This window comes from Bombyx mandarina, chromosome 01 (assembly GCF_030267445.1).
Source record: "Bombyx mandarina strain Sakado chromosome 01, ASM3026744v2".
Lineage (NCBI taxonomy): Eukaryota > Metazoa > Arthropoda > Insecta > Lepidoptera > Bombycidae > Bombyx > Bombyx mandarina.
The window spans coordinates 16,602,477-16,619,100 of NC_143208.1; the positions used below are offsets into that span (position 1 = coordinate 16,602,477).

At 42.1% G+C, this 16,624-nt stretch overlaps 1 protein-coding gene across 1 annotated transcript in view; it reads right to left on the reverse strand.

Moving 5' to 3' along the window:
- Positions 1-16,624, reverse strand: part of NGR-B2 (neuropeptide receptor B2) — an 88,794-nt gene that overhangs the window by 28,519 nt on the left and 43,651 nt on the right. The window contains exon 4 of the mRNA XM_089728776.1: positions 11,694-11,804. Coding sequence (XP_089584902.1) covers positions 11,694-11,804 — 111 coding nt within the window. The remainder of the gene's footprint in view (positions 1-11,693; positions 11,805-16,624) is intronic.

The window sequence follows — 16,624 nt, forward strand, 5'->3', positions numbered from 1 at the left end:
CTTAGATGGGTGGACGAGCTCACAGCCCACCTGGTCTTAAGTGGTTACTGGAGCCCATAGACATCTACGCCACGACACAGAAATAGGCAGTTCCTACAGTACAATGGTGGTATCTACCCGCGCGGACTCACAAGATGTCCTACCACCAGTAGAAAAAAATCGGATTTGTAATACTTTGCTGATTTATATTTTATTCAAATACCAGTATTTCGAAATACATCTGGCACTGACTGCCCGTAATGTTTTAAGATCGAATGCTTTGACGACAAACACAAATATAAAGCAATGCATGAAGACGACATTATTGTCTATCTGTTCATGTGCTGACGCTGATTATCTATCACAGATTGGAAACATACTGACGGCTGTGGTAACGTTATCTCATGACAAACGATAAAATTTAAAACAAAGAGTTTATGATGTGAGTGGAATGCACATAAAAAGTCATAATTTAGATACAACCGCATTGTTTTGACGGAAACAACAACCTTTTCATAGGTCGTGTAGAAGACCACTTAAGGAATATTGGATCATCAAAAGCTTAAATCTTAAGCGCGATTAATCCCATTTACGACTCGAAAAATCCGAACAAAAGTAAATATGAAAAGTAAAAAAAATTATCAAGTTTATTTTCAGAGGTCTATTTAAATCGAAAGCAATTTTGGCAGACGGCTACCTATCCTAGCATCCTACGAGACCGTTGACCTTGCTCGTGAACTGTATTTTTTTCTTATTTAATTGCGTAGCTTCGTTTATTGTAAACATCAGAAAAAAATGTAGTTGTCCTGAATCTCAAAGCAGCGGCAACTCGCATGAAGTCAAGCGGTTAACATCCACTGAGTCACGAGCTAGCTATCTTTCGTAAAATTAAACAAATAGCGTTACATTCGTTTCCGCTTTGCGCAAAAGTATAGATAATTAAAATGACTTATTTGTTAATTAATTTTCAATTATTTTACCATTAACCTATCATTCGTTGGGCTTAAATGGTTTTATGTTATTTGAACGCTAAGCCCTAGGCTGTGTTTACTGGAAATGTATTTTCCTTATCAGAGAAATGTTGTAAGCAGAGTAAAAAAAACGTATTTCTCTAGCCAATAGTCTTGTATGCTTCGAAAACATGCAACAGCATAGCTATGTATTCATATAAAAGTCGTTGTGTGTACGTCTCCTAAGGACTCGGAAATGGCTGCATCGATTTCAATCGAAATTTCAGAAAATCTTCAGGTTGACCTAACGGGTGATCTTAGAGGCTTTGGTAGCGATCAGATCAGAGTCATGTCAAAGATCGGCCAACAAAACGAGTTTGATTAATACAAGTGTAAAACTGCAACTCTTAGAGAGTTTTGTCCGAATAAATACGCTTACCGTGTAGTAAAATTTTTAGTTAATTTTTTCATCATATCAATAAAACTTAAAAAAATTAGTTAATTTTCACCTGTCATAGCTCGTAAACTCTGAAACATTACATTTTTTATATAAAATATTATGGACACATATTCATGATCAGAAAAGCTATCCTTCTTGACGTTTTCGTAAGTTGAAGACATTCTTAGAAAAAGAACAACACATTCCGGTCTATGATAATTTATGCTAGTTTTTAATTCTTAGTATTCTGTTTCGAATTTATACTGGTGGTAGGACCTCTTGTGAGTCCGCACGGGTAGGCACCACCACCCCGCCTATTTCTGCAGTGGAGCAGTAATGCGTTTCGGTTTGAAGGGTGGGGCAGTCGTTGCATACTTGAGACCTTAGAACTTATATCTCAAGGTGAATTTATTTTATTTTTATTTTATTTTATTAGGCTCACAATACACATCACAAGCTAAAGATACATAAAAAACACAAATAAAAAGAAACAAAATCTGGCTTGCAACATAAGTTATGTGCGCACGACAAAACAAGACATATAGTGCTGAATTTGTATAACAATGTTCCTTACAATTATGACAAAACAACACAATAACAAAAACTAATCTAACGAATAATGTAAGGAAAAAAATATATTCACAATATAATACATTAAACAATTACATTAACCTACCTATTAATAAAGTGGAGGATGCCCTTATGGCGCATTTACGTTGTAGATGTCTATGGGCTCCAGTAACCACTTAACACCAGGTGGGCTGTGAGCTCGTGGGTATAAGCAAAAAATAATAATAATACAGAAAAATAAAAAACAAAAGTTACACACACAAAAAATGATTTTTCCCTGATTTCATCTTACAGAACTGAACTAAAGCTAAATGTTTTGGCCTCCGAAGCTAGCATTTAATAAAACAAGACGAAAAATTCATTTAGATTTGCTTACAATATAAAAACTTAGTATCACGTCGAACGATGGGTTTTAATCAAATCGAAGCACTATTAGCCTAGGCACAGACAAATCAATACCGACAGTTGTGATCACGAAATTTACTAAGCGAATATTTTTAAGCAGCGTAGCGATCGGAAACTTTAGAAGCATTGGCTTCCGATCGCTTCGAATGAAATCTATTGCCTCTCCCAATTGTAATCGAGTTTTGAGTATATTAAGTGGATTCGAAAGTTAATTTTACGTAGCAGATACAAAGACAGTACGGTACGTGCTTATTGTTGATAGATATTATTTACGATTTGATGACGCCATCTGTCATCTATTAAAATATAAATGGATATAGATACGTTAGTTTACTGAGACTAAACAAAAAACTAAACTCACTAAATCAAAATTCTCAACTGGAAAATTAAACTAGAAACTTTGGAAAGTCCTCTGTAGTTCTGAACATAGATTGTGTATGGAAACAGTGCATGTTACGAACAAGGTTCACAAGTTGTTGGTAAGATGAAGCCCATGAAAATGAACTCATCGAAAACAATATTCCAATTAGTCCTTCTAGAATTTTTTTAACGATTTCAAGTTAAAAATGAATAGTTAAAATTCTCCGATATATAATTTGTATATATATATATATATAATATATATACTTAGTTTGGCCATAAATACTGTTACAAAGGAAAACAAAAAAAAAACTATGGCAAATAACATTTATTACTTTTACAGTGTGTTAGTTTAATACATAAATATAAAACAATTTAAAGTATAAAAAGCTTATTCGAAGTGGTCTCCATTGGCTGCAATACAGTCCTTTAAACGTTGAGGCCAGTTATCAATAGAAGCACGCACTCTTTCCATGGGAAAAATTTTCACTGCCAATCGTACGGATTGTTTTAGGGACTCCAAATTATCATGGCGTTTAGAGCAAGCCGTACTCTCTAAAACTGACCATAAATCATAATCCAGCGGATTAAGATCGGGACTAGACGACGGCCAGTCTTCGGCTCTGACGAAGTCCGAAACGTTCGTTTCCAACCAAGACTGCGTAGACCGAGCTTTATGACCTGGTGCCGAGTTTTGCTGGAAGGAACATTCTTGATTATTGAATATGGTGTTGTTAATGGGCTTCACTACCTTCTCAAGAATGGTATCTTGATACACTTGTGCCGATGTTTTGATACCTTTTTCACAAAAGTATGGTTCAGTCACTCCTTCATAGCTAATACCCCACCAAACCATCACTGAAGGGATAGTGCCCACGTTGAACTCTGTCGACTAAATGGGAAGCTTCCTTAGAGCTTTGAGCATAAACACGATCATTTTGTTTGTTAAAATGTTGATCAATTGTAAAAAAAATCTCATCCGTAAACAAAATTTTTCTATGACCGCCCTTTGCGTACCGTTTCAGTAGTTGTTTCGATTTTACCACCCTATTCTCTTTTAAATTATCAGTTATGAAATGACCAGTACGTCTCTTATAAGCTGCAAGTCCTAAGTCATCTTTTAAAATACGCGACATGGTTCTAGGTGCTATCTTCATCTCCTGAGATAACATCTTTTGCTTTCGGACAGGATTTCTTCGAATTCTTTCCCTTACTGCTTTGACTACCTTTTTCGTACGAACACTACGTGGACGGCCAGATCTTTTTCTGTTACAAACAGAGGAGGTCTCATTGCACCTATTAATAGCCCGGTACACAAACATTTTACTAATACCAAGCGTATGGAGAGTTTTAAAAATTGCATTTGGCTCCATACCTACTTTGTGTAATGCAATCACAGCAAATTGGGTTCTGTTTATCACCCCACTCCATTTTAATATCACAAAATATTGTACAATGAGAAAACTCAATGAGCAATCATAGAAAAATGATAGATTCCAAATTCAAAAGTAATATTTTGTTCATTTTTAGTTGTAACAGTATTTATGGCCAGACTAAGTATATATTGTTATTAATAATATCTTGAAATTAAGTTGTATTGGCTTTTTGACTCTTTTGGATTGACTTTGTTAATTAAAAGTAATGAATATTTTTAATATTTGGGGGTTGATGCTTCCCGCTTCCGTAGGTTTAACCCGCGATTCCCTACAAGTAACCCCTGGGTGGTGCTAAACGGGAGCCGAAAACACAATCGGTGGTAGGACCTAGTCCGACTGGCTGGCGACCACCCTCCAACTAGAGTCTGCCGCCAAATAGCCTAGCTGTGTTCCGGCATGTGGGTTGGAGAGCCAGTTCTATTCCTTTCCTTTCCTCCTCCTTGTTGGGGGTGAGTCTTGGTGATACTTGGAACATGCAGAGCAAACGTGCGCGCAAGTCCGCGGGGCGTGGGTTGCTGACGGGGGTATAGGGAGACCCAGTGAAACGGTGCCTGCCGCCGCCCGCCGGTCAGTAGGGGACCTGAACCTGGGTGTCACAACTAAACTCCGCCCCAGGAAGCTGTCCCGCCAACCGGTGCAAAATCCTGTCATGCGGTCGTCGTGCCGGAGTCGGAGACCGGAGTGGGTCCCGGCGATCGTATGCAGGGTGGACTGGGGGCCCTTCCATGCCCTGCGTCAGCTTCTCGCGCAACCCCGGATCGAGTGTTCATTGTGCCCTGCGCTTTATTCAGGTATTGCCTTGATCTCACCTCTAGCATCCTATCTCTCCAAATCCTTACTCTCCAACTAAAATTATCATGAAAGTCGACAAAAGAAAAAGAGTTTTTTCGGCGGATCCCCATTCCACGTTTAATGTGGATTTCAGCAATGTCAGGGGCCTACACAGTAACCTTGACGCCGTACATCACCACCTTGAGACGGCGCAGCCTGCCCTCTTTTTCCTGACTGAGACGCAGATATCTGCCCCGGACGATACGTCGTACCTCGGATACCCCGGCTACGCATTGGAGCACACCTTCCTGCGTAAAGCCGGGGTGTGCGTGTTTATCCGGGAGGATGTCTGCTGTCGTCGGCTTCGGGGCCTCGAGCAACGGGACCTGTCCCTCTTGTGGCTACGCGTGGACTATGGGGGCTGTACCAGAGTCTACGCTTGCCTGTACAGGTCTCACAGCAGTGATGCGGGGTCAGCTCTGTTTGAGCATGTACAAGAGGGGACTGACCGCGTGCTTGAGCAGTACCCATCTGCGGAGGTGGTGGTCCTTGATGACTTTAACGCTCATCACCAGGAGTGGTTGGGGTCCAGAACCACTGACCTCCCGGGTCGGGCTGCCTACGATTTCGCCTTGTCCTACGGCCTCTCACAACTGGTGACACAGCCCACCCGTGTCCCAGACATTGAGGGGCACGAGCCTTCTTTGTTGGACCTTCTGCTGACCACTCACCCAGCTGGATACAGTGTGGTGGTCGACGCTCCACTTGGATCGTCTGATCACTGCCTTATCCGTGCTGCCATACCACTCTCTCGTCCTAGTCGTCGAACGACGACCGGGTTTCGAAGAGTTTGGCGGTACAGGTCAGCAGACTGGGATGGATTGCGTGAATTTTACGCATCCTACCCATGGGGGCGGCTCTGCTTTTCCTCCGATGATCCTGACGTCTGTGCGGACCGACTTAAAGACGTGGTGCTTCAGGGAATGGAATTATTCATTCCTTCTTCTGAGGTGCCCGTTGGGGGTCGCAGCAAACCCTGGTATAATAAAGCCAGTAGGGATGCTGCACGCCTCAAGCGGTCTGCATACGTCGCATTTAATGTTGCTAGGAGATGCCGGGATCCTGATATCTCGGAGAAAAGGCGGAAATTTAACGCCGCCTCTAGGTCCTATAAGAGGGCTATTGCCAAGGCGAAGTCGGAGCACGTTGCCAGAATTGGCGAGCGACTGAATAGCTATCCCTCTGGGAGCCGTGCTTTCTGGTCGCTAGCTAAGGCTGCAGAAGGTAACTTCTGCAGGTCTAGCCTTCCACCACTGCGTAAGTCCAATGACAGTCTGGCTCATAGTGCGAAGGAGAAGGCTGACCTTCTGGTCAAGCTCTTTGCTTCATGCTCGACTTTGGATGACGGAGGAGCCACGCCGCCCAACATCTCCCGGTGTGACAGCTCCATGCCTGAGATTCGCATCACACAGCGTGCGGTCAGGCAGGAGCTTCGGCTTCTTGATGTTCATAAGTCGAGTGGGCCAGATTGCATCCCCGCAGTGGTTCTAAAAACATGCGCCCCTGAATTGACACCCGCGCTAACGCGTCTATATCGCCTCTCGTACAATACCAACAGGGTTCCGTCTTCATGGAAGACTGCTCATGTCCACCCTATCCCCAAGAAGGGTGACCGGTCGGACCCCTCGAATTACAGACCTATCGCGATAACTTCCTTGCTTTCCAAGGTGATGGAGCGAATCATTAACATCCAACTTCTTAAGTATCTTGAGGATCGCCAGCTGATCAGTGACCGGCAGTACGGTTTCCGTCATGGTCGCTCAGCTGGCGATCTTCTTGTATACCTCACACATAAATGGGCTGAAGCCTTGGAAAGCAAGGGCGAGGCTCTCGCTGTGAGCCTTGACATCGCGAAGGCCTTCGACAGGGTCTGGCATAGGGCACTTCTATCGAAGCTTCCAGCATACGGGATCCCTGAGGGACTCTGCAAGTGGATCGCTAGCTTTTTGGATGGGCGGAGCATCGCAGTTGTCGTCGACGGCTGCTGCTCCGATACCATGACCATCAACGCTGGTGTTCCACAAGGTTCGGTGCTCTCCCCCACGCTTTTCATACTGCATATCAATGACATGCTATCTATTGATGGCATGCATTGCTATGCGGATGACAGCACGGGGGATGCGCGATATATCGGCCATCAGAGTCTCTCTCGAAGCGTTGTACACGAGAGGCGATTAAAACTTGTGTCTGAAGTGGAGAACTCTCTGGGGCGGGTCTCCAAGTGGGGTGAACTGAATTCAGTTCAGTTCAACCCATTGAAGACACAGGTTTGCGCGTTCACTGCGAAGAAGGACCCTTTTGTCATGGCGCCGGAATTTCAAGGAGTATCCCTGCAGCTTTCCGCGAGTATCGGGATTCTGGGGGTCGATATTTCGAGCGATGTCCAGTTTCGGAGTCATTTGGAAGGTAAAGCCAAATTGGCCTCTAAAATGTTGGGAGTTCTCAACAGAGCGAAGCGGTATTTCACGCCTGGACAGAGACTTGCGCTTTATAAAGCGCAGGTCCGACCTCGCGTGGAGTACTGCTCTCACCTCTGGGCCGGGGCTCCCAAATACCAGCTACTTCCATTTGACTCCATACAGAAACGGGCTGTTCGGATGGTCGATAGTCCTGCTCTCGCGGATCGCTTGGAACCTCTGGGTCTACGGAGGGACTTCGGTTCTCTCTGTGTTTTATACCGCATGGTCCATGGGGAATGCTCTGAGGAATTATTCGAGATGATTCCCTCATCTCCTTTTTATCATCGCACCTCCCGCCATCGGAGCAAAGTTCATCCATATTATCTGGAACCGCTGCGTTCATCGACAGTGCGTTTCCAAAGATCTTTTTTGCCACGTACCATCCGGCTTTGGAATGAACTCCCCTCCACGGTGTTTTCCGAGCGCTATGACATGTCCTTCTTCAAACGAGGCTTGCGGAGAGTTCTTTATGGTAGGCAGCGGCTTGGCTCTGCCCCTGGCATTGCTGACGTCCATGAGCGACGGTGACCACTCACCATCAGGTGGGCCGTATGCTCGTCTGCCTACAAAGGCAATAAAAAAAAAAAAAAAAAAAAAAAAAAAAAATAATACCGTATATTCTATAATAATTAGTTTATTGTATTAGCACAGAATATACTTACTCAATTATGCTGAACTTCAATACGAAAATGTTTTATTGAAAACTCTCAAATCTCACAAAGTTGCCCTGACAAATAATAATAATAATTAAAAAAACAGACATATCTGATCTTTCATTCGCACGTTCATTAAAATAGGTTGGGGAAAAAGCCTTTTCGCATTATAGTATGTATGAACTTGTAATAAAATCTCTTTGGCTATACTGCTTGTATCTGGCTGGTTTTGGAATAATTAAATGTTAAATTTTAAAGAAGATAATTCCAAATCCAAATTAGGAAAATGTGTGATTTTTATTTATTTTTCGTACGGTCAAGATGAGTGAATCTAATGAAGGAATTCGATACATTTTTTGAAATTTTACTACAAAAAAAGTAAAAATGCAACATAAGCCGCGAAATAAACTTGCGATGTTTATGGACCTAGTGCAGTGTTTGTGAGAGTAGCACAAATTTGGTTGAAGCGTTTTCAATCCGGAAATTTTGATGTCAAAGATGCACGTCGCTCTGGTCGCTCTATTACGGATAAAATGAATGCCATTTTTGAAAAAGTGGAGCAAGATCGGCATATCAGTCGTTACGACGTAGCTGAAGAGCTGGGAATTGATCACAAAACAGTTTTGGCGCATTTCAAATTAAATGAAATTGAGATTAAAGCAAAAAGTTGAGAGAAAGCGGCCGGAATCAATCAACAGAAGGGGTGTGGTTTTTCATCATGATAACGCTAGACCTCACACATCTTTAGCCTCTTAGAAAAAATTAAGAGAGCTTGGCTGGGAGGTGTTAATACATCCGCCGTGTAGTCCTGACCTTGCACCTTCAGGTTTCCACCTGTTTCGGTTTCTTCAGAATTCTTTAGGCAGTGTCAGGTTAACATCACGAGAGGACTGCCAAAACCAATTGTCGCGGTATTTTGATCAGAAGCCCCAAAATTTCTATAGCAATGGGATCATGTCCCTACCTACAAGATGACAAAAAGCTATCTAATAAACTATTATATATTAAAAAAATGTGAATTTTCTTAAAAAATGCGGAGAAACTTTTTCCCCAATCTATTATATAGTTGGCAATTATTAACCACAACATAAACTATCTGTTAATAATAATGTTTCCATGAACCAGACGTTCAGTGGTGAGGGCCGATTCAATATTGAGGCGTTAATAGTTTTAAGCATCAATGTGAATAGTTTGCTATAGTTTCCGAATGCATAAACTCTCTCGACACGCTTCGCACATATTTGTGACCGACTACGTTGCTTCGACAATAACGTGCATTATAAACTAGTTAACACATGCTACTTAGTTGTTGCAAGTGTTATAAAGAGAAAAAAATATCATCTCTAAATTTGCTCTGTAGTAGTAGTTATGTAAAAAGCATTCATGTAACTTGTTATGATTAGCTATACCTACCTATAATAATATTATACGATTTTATATTTTACGATTATATATTTTGTAATACCTTTTTACTTTACTTATTGAATTAATAAAATCATGTTCTTATTCATATCGGTCGTAATCTAAGAATTATTTTTTGAAAAATAAAAAGATTTAAACAAAAAAAATAGATTAAAATATAATCGATTAAACGAGTTTTTTAAGAATATATGATTCAAAAAAAAGGTTAAGATTAAATATCATAGTTGTGTGTTTTGAAAACAAAATATACTATGACACAACAACGACTTAAGTAATTAAAATGACATCTTTGCCAATTTTAAAGGAATTAAATTCCTTTAAAATTGGCAAAGATGTCATTTGTCACTTTTGAGATTGTAATTCGTTCCAGTAGCTTAGAGTGTAAATTTCACCAATTAATTTTACATAATTGAAAAAAACCGATAAGATGTACTTTCGTTGTATTTTTTTTTCTCGAACCTTAGAAACAAAACGCTATAATACAATTTGTTACTACTATTTTGTCAGTGTCACGTGATACACGTAGCCAAATGTCTGCGATTATGTGAGGGGCTTCCGATAGCTGCTCTTGCTTTAGATAGCGTAATTAGCATTTTTTTAAACATTAAACTTTTATGTATTAGATCATTGGTACGGAAATTTTGTACTTTCTTTAATTTTTATTGAGATATTTAATCGATTTCGTGAGATAAAACACCCTTTATAATAAACGTGATTGTTTTTATTTAGAATTTGGAATAATTTAATAAGGGATTTTCATGGTATAATTCACGTTTACTTTATAATTTTATTTAAAAAAAACCTTTGTTTTTGTTATTTAACAGTTACCGAAATTATCGACTACTTATAATATGTAATTATTTTAGGTGTACGTTCGATTGCTACAAATACCCAAGTTAACTATTAAGAAACGTTCTTGGCATTAAGATATACCTACATACATTCTGTAGTTAGCAATTACTTAACCGACAGCTTGACGTAGAAACAGGGTTTTCACCCCTTTTTATTCCTACGATTATAATTATTTTTAACAGTAAATAAATTTATTTTACGTTGAAAGTCATATGGAGAGGATAAAAATTCGTAATATAAGTATTGATAATATAAGTCCTCTGAGTTTATTTAGCCAGCTATCCAACACCGCGAGCTTCTAAATGGTGATAGAGTTGATGATATTCAACAATTATTTAATGATAATATCTAAGTAAATAAATTTCACATCCGTTTTCTTTTCTTTATTCATCAGCTTTGTTTTTAAATTTTCATCTTCTTTCATTACTTTGGTTAAATAGTGAAGCATTTTAGAAGGTAAATCAAGATTTTTTTTTATTGCCCGTGGATATGTCATAGCCCTCTGGAAACACCGTGGAGGGGAGCTCATTCCAAAGCCGGAAGATACGTGGTAAAAAAGATCTCTGGAAGCGCACTGTGGATGAACGCAGTGGCTCCAGGTAGTATGAATGAACTCTACTCCGATGGCGGGCGGTGTGATGGTAAAAACGAGATGGTGGTATCATCTCAAACAATTCCTCAGAGCACTCCTCATGGAACATACGGTACAGAGGGAACCGAAGTCCCCCCGCAGACCCAGAAGTATTATTTTAGAGAGAATTTATTGTATTGTAGACTTATTTACATAAGTAGGAGGGGGAAGAGGTCGACCAAAGAAGACATGGATGGAGTGTGTGAATGACGATATGAGAGAGAGAGGAGTGACTGTTGAGATGACGGCTGATAGAAGAGAATGGAAGAGAAAAATTAGCTGTGCCGACCCCACCTAGTGGGATAAGGTGGAGAAAAAGAAGAAGAAGACTTATTTACATAACTCACGGCCCAACTGATTTTGAGTGAGTACCGGAGCTTTGAGACAGCAAAACGTGAACGTTACTACCTATTTATAGATTTGAAACTTAGATAAAAGGTTGCCAGTTTTAGATTTTCATTACTGTACTTTCACAGGCATTAAATGAGAAATTAAGTAATTATATTTTTAAAAATACTAAAACTTAAACTGTTAAAAATACTAAATATATTTTAAGGGGGCGTACAATTTTGTTTTACATTAGTGACTGAAAGGTTCAATATTGCTTGTGGTGGTGGCACAAATCATATATCAACTCTTGTTGTTGTAGTAAAACCGTGTAAAAATTGTTCACCCCCCATTGTAATGCAATGAACATTTTACTTACTCGTCGAGTCGCTCAGCCGCGCAACTGGACAACGCAAGTATGTGGTTTCCCCGGCAGCCGTAGGAGGCCAACAGAGGTATCCGTCGAACCTGGGTTGACAGTAGCGAACGCCTGCGAAGAAAAATAAAATCAAGCCCTTGGAAATTTCTACAGGAATTAGTAAATGAGGATTTAGACATCTCATGTGCTTTTGGTTAACTCCTCCGCCCTAACCAATTACACTATGTCGAAGAATACTCACAAAGCCACGATAAAAAAAAATGAAATCTTACAATTATCCAATACTTTGCAATTATCCAGCTGCCAATTTATCAGTATCATCGGTGTTCAACATGTTTTTTCCTATGAACGGACTACAACAGGCTAAAGCCCCTTGTAAAATGCGCGCATTTATCATATATTAAATTAGTTATGCAATTAATTATTAGTGGATTAAATTAATATAGTATTACTTTTTCAGACAAAATAAAACAGAATTTTGAGATTTTAATTATTAACGGAATGATTTTAGGAACAAAAAACTAGTACATATATTAGGTTACTGACTCTATAATTTTATTTTTGTGAATCAAAGTAATTCTTTCGGAGAGTTTGGAGTATGGTTTCAATAACGCAGGTATCGCGAAATGTCTTAATAAATCCGTTAATTTTATGCTACATCGTTATATGTACAGCGGAAAGACGGTTTCTTTTGTTTAAAACATCGAGCCAAGCGAGCGAGTTGTAACAGAAGCTACAGCTCGCTTTTCGTTAGGGTGACTAACAAGCATCAAAATCTAACTTTTTGTTTGTGTTCTAGACGTCCCCGTATCATGCTTGTTAATCCATTTTCACTGCTACCTACGTACTAATTGAAAGCCTAAAAAGTTTCAACAGACTTTTCTGAATATTCTTTCTTTAAAATAAAATTTTGAACGTCTTCTTTCATCCGTTACGGTGTATTTAATGATTGAGTCCGCTGAATTCCTTTCGCAATAACTTTGGCCATATTTAACCGCAATTACCGGGAGGGACATAAATTAAATGGGAGCCCCACACCCAATTGAAAACATAAAATAAACGGAGATCTAAAGTACTACAGCCTTTTCTTTGCGGTCAACTGTAACGCCAACGTGATCATCTCGCTCCTGGAACAGCAGCGCTGGAGATAGTTTCCTGAATCCTCAGGATAGTTTCCAGAAAACGTTCCATGTGATGAGCCTTGGCCTCAGTATTATCCACCTGGAGATTTTTGCCCTTTTATGGAAAAACGGACCTCACCTTCCGCAAATGAATAATTGTGAAATGATCTTTGCGGTTTCTGGTGACTTTCGAGGGCGTCGCATATAGAAGCACCGATCACCGTCCTCGTCAAACCCGTCGCTTGCGACGAAGGGCTCGACGAACGAATTAACCCATAGACACAGCCCACTGAGTTTCTCGCCGGATCTTCTCAGTGGGTCGCGTTTCCGATCCGGTGGTAGATTCTGCGAAGCACTGCTCTTACTGTGATCAGTGTTAGCAACACTCCAGTTTGAGCCCCGTGAGCTCACCTACTAGTTAAGGTTACGCTGATATAGCCTCTCAAGGCTATCAGCTTAGGTAGGAAAAAAAAAGCATATAGAACTATTGTGAGCGTCGAGGTTAAGCCTTTCTATAAAAATATGTAGATATAAAACCGCGCTATTTAGATTAGGACACCCGTCGGGTGGAATCTGGAATGGAAAAAGCTGGACTGAGAAGGCCGGTGAGACACTAAGATAAAAAGTTGACGAGAAGCAGGAGTAGAGTATGCAGAAAGGGGCAAAAATTTTTTTGGGCCATGTGCCAAATCTCTAGGTATGTTTCCGTGTCTGGTGGGCGCACCCTATGTGGCGAAGACGTTAAGCGTCTACTCACTAAGTGACTCTCCCGCACTCTCACTTTCGAGGGGGTTTACCACCGTTGCCCTATAACCAGACATGCAGCTCACCTCAGGTCGTCAAGCCGGCGGAGTCGTCGAGGCGACAGTCGACGACTCTACGTCGACCGTCACAACACGGTAGCCCGCCAGATTGCTCCAGGCGGTGCTGTTGGTATTCAGAAGTACCCCAGTCGATTAAAACTAGACTGCCGGGTCAAAAGCGGTACATAGCAAACCAGTTTCTCTTCTAAATAATTCCGTAGAACTGCAGTCACGTAGTACGAAAATTCTGAACCGATATGATGCAGCGCGTCACGCTTCCTTGATCTCTCAGGTTGCTCCGAAACCTTTAGCGGGGTAAGGGCCTGGTGAAAGCTCTTCTCCGGCTTCTGACTCGGCGACGAGGGATGAGCCTCTCTAGTTTCGCCGCCTCCTTCGGCAAAATGGTGTACACGTAGCTCCAGCCACGTGGAGCAGTGCACGACGGTGCTTGGTCGTATTTTCGTTGCTACCAGTTAATCGTCAGTGCCTTCTGTTTTAGAGCCCTACCCACTAAACGACTCCCTTTGCACTCTCTCACCCGACATCCGATCTCCGCCCGGGGTCAGAACTCAGGCAGAGTAGGGGATTCCCGTGGTCAACACTACAACCAAGCTCGCGGGCCTCCCTTAGGACGCCCAACCGATGGGTCGTCGAGACGGTATTCGACGACTCTATGTCCGCCGTCTCGGAAAACAGCAGGGCCTCGGATTTCTCGAGTGCTACCTCGAGATCCAACCATCGAATTTTACCGACAACGAGTGTCACCCCTGCGCAGGCAATACGGGCTGATTCATGGTAGTCTTTCCCACGGGCCACGATCAACGTGTCGTCCGCGTAACACACAACGCGTATTCACCCGGGAGAGGGCTGTGAAGGGCTCCTCGCACGACCCAGTCGTAGCGGACATTCCAGCACCACCGTTTCCTGTCCGCGACCTGTCCCCAAGATAATAATATGACCCGATCAGCGGGCGGAAGTACATGGGGGCCCCGTCATATTCGAGCGGCCCTGCGATCATTGCTATGTTGGACTGAAGGTGTTGAAAGCATTGACGATGTCCAGGGACACCGCCAAAGATACCCCGCCCCGGGCGACAGCTTCATCAGGGAGGGCACGCAGGCGCACACTCGCGTCGATAGTAGAACGACCCTCTCTGAAGCTGTACTGTTCCGCCGATAGATCGGGACCCGTCCCAGTCAGGTGCCAGACGATGCGGGTGACGACAACTCGCTCCAGCCAAGAATTTGCCAGCCCCGTCCAGCAACATGATGGGCGGTACCCAGCGGGTGAGTCCACCGGGCACCCCTCTTTCCTCAGAAGTACGGGTCTGCCCGTCTTCCACTGGGTCGAAAACCGTGTCGACTGGAGGCGTGCTTCAAAAAGCCGTACGAGCCGGTCACTCAGAGCACCGAAGACTAAATCCCAGACTCAGCCGTGAATACCATCAGGCCTTGGGGTCACGTCCCTCCTCCTCATCTTTGATACAGTCGCACGGATTTCCACCTCCGAAATCTTAGGAGAGCACGTCGGCAGGGGCATCAAGCACCACCATCGTGACATGGTGGTGGGCCCATGGAAGGGCGCTGGAAGGTCTCCGATCTCTGTGAGGCCAAAAACTACGGGGTGAGGAAGCTTAAGAATCTAGGTATCATCTTGGATGCATCCATGAAATTCTGCTCTCACATAAACTCTGTTCTTATAGTATAATAATATGATTAGCAAGCTGAAGTGGCAGTGGGCAAGCCATAAAGGGCGAAGATCGGATGGCTGACGGAGCATATGTACTAACAAACTAGTGAAAATCGCTGGTACAATACAAGTGGAATCGGCCCTGATAGCGATCGCAATGCTTTTATCCTCAGCAGACATTATCTCATGATCTGCAACCGAAATAAAATGTCCCTTCATAAATCTGTGACACTTTACAAAATGTGTATACGAGTGTGACATACGGTGCCGCGACCCACCTGAATACAGACTTCGACCAAAGTATTGAATCTCATTTCTACAGAATCGCTGTTCGAGCGCCATGGTGCATGAGGAATGTAGATCTTCATATGATGATCTAGGTCTCAAACCCATGCGAAAAATTATGAAAGCTGTAGCGCCGCGTAGCGCAGTGTAGCTCCACGTAGCTCAGTGTGGCGATGCGTAGCACAGCATCGTAACTGACTACATTTCTAAGTCTGGCTCGTGGCGGAGCCAGTGAGCATCGAAATGTCACTACGGGTCCACACACCGCTAAGTGTTATGCTACTGGTAGCAGAAACCAAAGCACAGGTCATTGTAATCGTCAAATTCGTCGATAAGTTCGACATGAAAGTATGCCACGCATGAGGTAGCCCATAGAATCAGCCCGCTGAGTTTCTCGACAGATATCCTCAGTAAGTGCGATTCAGATGCGATAGATATACTCACGACACAGCTGCTCTCAAGCTGTTAGCCCTCCTCTAGGGGTATTTGGGCGGCTGTTGGTAACTGGGACCTTGAGCCCATGAGTCCTAGTCAAGCGGGTAGGTGTCTGAACCAGCCACGCTTCTCTCATTACAATAAAAGAAACTAGTGTAAGATTAATATATAGTAGATATTTTGTATTGAACCTAGTGAATTTGGGTAAGTTTTCCTATAAAATATCTGATCGTAGATAATAATATCTGATAAAAAGTTAAGCTTTACTTCACTTAAAATTTAAAATACTTGTAACTATGCATAATATGTATTCGAAATATTGAATGGCTAAATTAACAAGAAACATATTTTGTAGGTGACATGAAGCCTCTCACAAAGAGGAGTTTACCATGACAACGGACTACAGAGGGGTCTGTTCCCCTTTCTACTAGATCCGTATTGTGACGTCGAAGATCATGAAGGGCTTGTTAAAAATTTGATAAAAGGACTCAACACTGACGACAGATGAAATTAATAGCTTATAACCTTAGTTCCATGTACCTTCAAACATTAGTTCAGTCTTTAATTATTAAATGATTTTGAAGTTTGACTTTTTTTA